This window comes from Tetranychus urticae, chromosome 1, assembly GCF_039701765.1.
Source record: "Tetranychus urticae isolate SD_2017Ah chromosome 1, NJAU_TeUrti_SD_1.0, whole genome shotgun sequence".
In the NCBI taxonomy this organism is placed as follows: Eukaryota; Metazoa; Arthropoda; class Arachnida; order Trombidiformes; family Tetranychidae; genus Tetranychus; species Tetranychus urticae.
Genome location: NC_142958.1, coordinates 18,220,649 through 18,226,648, shown reverse-complemented (window position 1 = coordinate 18,226,648; position 6,000 = coordinate 18,220,649). Strand labels below are relative to the sequence as shown.

General features: G+C 35.0%; 2 protein-coding genes and 1 long non-coding RNA gene across 3 annotated transcripts; 1 reads left to right on the top strand and 2 right to left on the bottom strand.

Moving 5' to 3' along the window:
- Positions 1 to 791: 791 nt before the first annotated feature.
- On the bottom strand, positions 792 to 1,505 carry LOC149094707 (ATP synthase mitochondrial F1 complex assembly factor 1-like). The gene is made up of 2 exons (XM_089270437.1): positions 1,455 to 1,505; positions 792 to 1,364 (listed from the first exon to the last, which is right to left on the bottom strand). The coding sequence occupies exons 1-2, from the start codon at positions 1,503 to 1,505 to the stop codon at positions 846 to 848; spliced, it is 570 nt and encodes a 189-aa protein (XP_089126563.1). The 3' UTR covers positions 792 to 845.
- LOC107372078 (junctophilin-4) lies at positions 792 to 4,460 on the bottom strand. Its single transcript, XM_015940227.3, has 2 exons — positions 4,021 to 4,460; positions 792 to 3,933 (listed from the first exon to the last, which is right to left on the bottom strand). Exons 1-2 carry the CDS (start codon positions 4,226 to 4,228, stop codon positions 1,514 to 1,516), a joined length of 2,628 nt encoding a protein of 875 aa, XP_015795713.2. The 5' UTR covers positions 4,229 to 4,460; the 3' UTR covers positions 792 to 1,513.
- Positions 4,211 to 5,893, top strand: LOC149094706 (uncharacterized). Its single transcript, XR_016197868.1, has 2 exons — positions 4,211 to 4,352; positions 5,156 to 5,893. It is a non-coding gene; the product is annotated as an uncharacterized LOC149094706 (long non-coding RNA).
- Positions 5,894 to 6,000: the final 107 nt, after the last annotated feature.

Here is a 6,000-nt window from a genome sequence, read left to right as displayed (position 1 = left end):
CTTGCGGATAGACACAAACTCATCTTCATGTACTTCCATCTTCATCTCAATCTCAATCTCCATCTTCATATTCCTTATTTTTTTCTCTCTCCTCTTCTTCACCCGACTTACCAATAACAACTCTTTCATCATCATCTATCGTATCTTCTTCCATTCAAATATATGATACACTCTTGCGGCCATTTAGAACCCGTTTGAACCCTTCGTTTGCATTCAAATCAATCGATGATTGCCTCCGGTTTATAACCTCCTGTTGTACTGATTCCTCCTCATTTTTCCTACTCAAACCGATTGACTCTTCATATCTGATATATTTTTTTTCAACTCAATCAATCGCAATTCATTACAACATTTATTCACTCACCTGATTCAATGAGAAGATATAAATTTTCTCAATGAAAATTGAAATAATTTGATCTAATTTTAACATAACTTTTTGTTTTACTCAATTCCAACTCATACTATTGACTGATTTTTCCCAACACAAATTGATTGTTCTGAGTTTATCGTTAATATTGAAAGAAAGTAAACCAAACGAGCAAATTGATTAATTAAGTGATCACAAATTAAAGAAACCCAAACTATAATAAAACCCCAATTTAAAGTCATAAAAATGCTTAAAATAAAATTCTGTATCCAATTGATAATCATTTCGCGTTCCAATATTTTTTTTGACTGAATCAGACTTTTTGAAACATCAATCGTAAAATTTATATTTTTTAAATCATACATGGAATAAATAACAACAATTAATAAGATTGAAATTATGAATAATACTTGATAAAAAGATATTTTCTTTCAAGATATTTAATTGAAATACTTTTTTATGTACAATGCAAAAAAGGTTACAATAAACCTTTTTCAAATTGATCAATAACTTCATTATAATCAAATGATTTTGGATCTTTGTTGAATTTATGAAGAAGTAAATTTTTCGTTAAATCATTGGCACCATAAAATATTTGCACTTGATTAGCTAAACATTGAGCCTCCATGGAATTAAGAATCTTATCATCATAATAACCTTCCATCAGAACAATTCCTTTCTCTTCACTTATCTCGGGATAATGTCGTAAGGTCATAGCAGCTGGAGCATTTTCTTGATGTGCATGGTACGATATTAAAGGAGTAAAATGAATTTGATGATAATTAAAGCTTCCTAAATATATTTGATAACCACTTTGATCATTATTTTTATCATCACCAGTACTGGATTCAGTTTTAGGAACGGGAAATATAAACAATGGATATTTTTTTCCAGTTTCGTAAATTGTTTTATATTTTTCACCAGGTATTACTGCATAAATACATTTTGACTTTAAACGATGATATTCACTCCAAACTTCACTTATACTATCAGCAATCTATTTATTACAATATTGTAATGAAAAGAGACTTGGTTGACATTGGATGTTGATGAATAGGTTAATGGATGGCAAAAAACAATAGACGACCAGAAAGATGAAGATATGAAAAAAACAAGGTTTCCTTTGCTTTCCTTTCATAGTGTAAATCAACCTAAAAGTTTAAAAAATATAATAGCTAAAGTGATATTGATGAAAAGTACGGTAATAATTATTTGTTGTCGACTTAGCCAATCCTTAAAACGAGGATTAACCAAATAAAGTAATGGATTTCGAGCAAGCCTTTCAGCCATTTCCGCTTCTTCACGGCGTTGTAAGCGAGTTGCATGAGATAAAACGGAAACTTCTTCTCGACTCATCACAGGTTCTTTAATTGATTTACTTGGAGGTTGAAGTGAGGGTTTTCTTTTAAGACCACTCACACCTAAACCTCCACCGGTTGCTCCACCGCCTTTTCCTCCACCACTTGATGTGTTCGGATTTCGATAGAGAGATGACGTTCGTTTTGGGGTTCGTGTTGCATCAGAATCGCTAGACATGTCGATAACTTGAGGAAGTTGAAGTCCAGCGTCACTTTTATTAGAACTTTCATGATCAGAATCAGCCGATGAACTTGCCCCATAGACTTTATCTAAGGAAGCCGCTACTTGGGATTCTGTTCGATTCGAGGGTAAAAAATTAGGTGAACGAAGACGATCAAAGGTTTTATCTGGTAGAGGAGGTTTGCCTTTTCTTGCATAGGTTCGAACTAATTTTTGATAATGATCAAGGTGGTCGTTCAACGGGTCGGGATCGTTTATTTGTTGTTGTTGTCTTAGTTGGTGATGTTGCTGGTATTGGTGTTGTTGGTGTTGTTGGTTTTGTTGGTTTTGTTGTGGTTGATGTTGTTGTTGTTGATGATGATGAGGATGGCTGTGAGGATGTTGCAGAGAATGTTGTTCGTGTTGTACTGAAGGATGAAATGATGAAGATGTTAGGTTAGATCCACTTGGCATTAAACGATTACTAGCTTCACTTTGATTAGGTCCGGTGGTAAACTGAATTGAATTTGAATGGTGGTGGTGTTGCTGTTGTTGTTGATTTGATGGATGATTATAATTATGTGAAGTGGAACCTTGTTCATGAGTGTTCATTGTTGAACCATGGCCAGTTCTAAATGAACCTCTACGTCCACTAAATGGTTCATTAGGATCGAGATACTGACGAGACCCACTTAAACCTCCCATAATACCTCCACCACTAATTGCACCCATACTTTGAGCAATAGTTCCTCGACGGACATGTGAAAATTCGGATAATCTTCGTCTTAATGGAGCTTCTGGTTGTAAATTTGTTACATCTGATCCTCCATATTGTTTAGCTATTTTATAAGCAATTCCTGAATCAATTCTCGATTGAGCAGCAACAGCATCTGATTGTTCAGATTTACCACGAGCAGTGGCTGTTCGACTTATGGCAATATCAGCTTTCTGTAAAGCTATCTGCTGAGCTTGTCGAGCTGCAGCAACTGCTGATTCAATGCGCTCTCTCAATTTACCTGATCTTAAAACAAATAAATGCTTCTTCTTTGCATTTGTAACCAAACAGTTGTTCTTGTATTTGCCCTCTTCTCGAGTACCATCTCGAAAAAAGGTTACACCGTAACCATATTTCTTGTTGTTGTACCATTCACCTTCATATCGTAGACCATCTGACCTTTCACATATACCGAAGCCACTTCTTTTATCGTTTTTCCATTCACCAATGTAAGTTTCGGTTGTCGATGGATCTGAAATGTCTCCATCTTGAGATAAGAAAGACGCATTAGAAACAGCATCAGCTTCAATATCACCTTTTCTTTTGATTCCTGGAGTTGATGGGGATGATTCAGTTGAACTAACAACAGATGATGATGAACGATTTGACCTAACATCAATATCACCAGTAGATTTTTGCTTCTTCAATACTAATCCTTTAAAAAATCCAGTCTTTAAACTGGATGCTTTATCTAATGAATTTTGCCGTTTTCTCGATCCTGGTGGAGCTGATCCTGGTCTTGATGTAACTGATGAATTATTTTTCACAACCAAAACAAAACCTCCTCGCATTGCAGAGTCTCGTTTGCCGGACACATGAGTATCAAATAAACTTGATTCACCTTCAGTATCAAGCGATTGCATCGATACATTTGTTGAGTTCTTGATAAGTGCTGCCTTTGTAACATTAGAATGACCATAAGGTGCTGATTGACGGACACCGTAACCATGGCGCATCCCACGAAGCCATTGCCCTTGATAGGTTCCACCATCAGCATATGTTTCAGATCCATAACCATCTTGTAATCCATTGGCCCAGGTTCCTTCATATTTGGCAGAAGATAAAAGTGAAGCTCGTACACCGTATCGACCTTTATAACCCTGTGTCCATTCCCCTTTATAAACCCATTTACCGCGAAACTCGACACCTAATCCATGCCTTTTACCATTTAACCATTGTCCTTCATAAATAGCTCCACTTGGCCACTTATAAACACCACAAACTTCAAAACCAAAATTAAAAGATCCACTGTATTCACCTTGTCCTTTGGGTCCTGATTTGATGGAACATGATAATTGATATATCAATTCAAAATTATTAAACTGTTTTTATTTCTTCTTAATCATTACCATGAAATTACCTGTACATATTCCGTGACCATGAGCTTTTCCTTCTTGCCAACCACCAACATAAACTCCTCCATCATCAAAATCAAACCTTCCTCCTCCAGTTGTCGATGGTACTGATGAAAGTGACAAACCAGCATTATCCACATTTAATTCACTATTTGGTTGTTGTGGTTGAAACTGTTGCTGCTGTTGGGGATAATTGATCGATTCTTTCTTCATTCTTCATTGTTTCACCTCATCCTCTACTAATTCATCTATAACATATAAAAAGGACAAGACTATGAAAAAGATTAATCTAAACTAGAGAAACTGACTCAACTTTTCAATCTAAGCTTTAAAATCTGTAAGTAAAACCTAAATTTAGAAAGAAAAGGCAACGAGAGAAAAGTAAGAGGTTGGAATAAGAAAGGCAAATGAAAGAGAGAAAGAGAAAGATAGGGAGAGGAAAGCAAAATCATGGTGGTTAGGTTAAATTTGGTTATGTTAACTAAAGTGAATTATATCTTTGTTGGCCCGATTTCTGCTCAAAATAATTCTCTTCTCAGTTCAACTATCAAACTATCTCTTCTTTATTTTTCTTTTCTTTACCTTCTCATGTTCTTTCCCAATCTTTTCTTGCTTACTCAGTCTCTCTGTCTCTCTCTGTGTCTCTTCTCATCATCATCCCTTTATCATCTCGAAACTCGCTTCTTATTAACGACTCTAAATACATTGGGCACACTACCGCCTATTCCGACGTGAGAGACGGAGAAAGATGATGGTGAAGATGATGATGAGGATGATGACGTGACGATAGGAAGAGAAGATGAAGAAGAAAAGAAAGATAAGCTCGAATTCAATTCAAACCGAGAATCCAATTGGAAACTAAATTTAGTTTCATGTTTTTCAGAGGAAAGATCAAGTACAATTATCACTTAACCTGCTCTTTCTTCATCTTTCATTAAGAGACAGAACACTGAGAAAGATGAAGATGCAGATGAGAAAAGGGATGATGATGATGATGAGGGGGCTTAAAGGTTGACTTGAAACTTAATCATCAAACAACAAACTAAATTTAGTTTCTAATATACACAAAGAAAAGACAATTACAAGAGTCTTTGCTTCACAGTGAACATTTTACCTGTTTAATTTTATCCACTAAAATAGAGGTCAATGTTGGATTTCATCTACGCACTGGACTCAGATTGGGCAAAAAAACTCTGGACAATTATTTTCCCAATCAACTACGATATCCAAACCACCGGCTGATTTAAGCGATAAAATATCAAGATGAATTTTTCACTGAAGGTTTATCCATTTCTCAATTACAAGTATTTTCAATCGCATGATTTGAATCAATTGTTAGACTCGATCCAGAATCCCAGCATGTTATTCAGTCAAAGTGGGATTAACAAATAGTGATGTCATGAACAGAAAATGCTAAATCTAATGAAAGTAAATAACAATCATACAAATGGATGAAACTAATCTGTTCAAGTCGACGCATAAACTTATCAATGCCAATGACAATTGAAGTAATCCTGAAATAATATTGAAGACCAGTTAATATTGAAAATGATGACCATTTTGACTAAACAACGATCCGTTTACTTGTCATTGCTTCAATCTTGATCATTCATTGTTTCTGGCAAAGTATCACTTTTGTTTTCAGCAAGGACTGAACATTTCACTCGGTTAATTAACTTGCAGTATCCATTATCATCTTATTCATCGCCAAGGATTTCACTTTAATTAAAATTCTCTTTTTAGCAAACTAATGATCCATTCATGTTTGTCCGCCAATCACCGATGGGAAAAGTCAACAACGGATCATTTAAAAATTTACAAATAAACACCAAACGGTCTAATAAGAATGCAATAAAGATAGAAATTAATTTCCACAAATCATTAGGTTTTGACAACCTAAAGAAAAAAAGATCGCTGTTAGTCGAGCATTTATTTTCAGTTTTAAGCTTTATCGTCAGATTTACGAGCCTTGATGGCGATAAATA

Bases quoted from the DNA above. Each gene is read 5' to 3' on its own strand.
- LOC149094707 (XM_089270437.1), bottom strand. From the start codon at position 1,505: ATGAAAGGAAAGCAAAGGAAACCTTGTTTTTTTCATATCTTCATCTTT. The intron at 1,365-1,454 runs GTCGTCTATTGT...TGTAATAAATAG, and splicing joins TTCATATCTTCATCTTTCTG to ATTGCTGATAGTATAAGTGA.
- LOC107372078 (XM_015940227.3), bottom strand. From the start codon at position 4,228: ATGAAGAAAGAATCGATCAATTATCCCCAACAGCAGCAACAGTTTCAA. The intron at 3,934-4,020 runs GTAATTTCATGG...CCATCAAATCAG, and splicing joins TGGTCACGGAATATGTACAG to GACCCAAAGGACAAGGTGAA.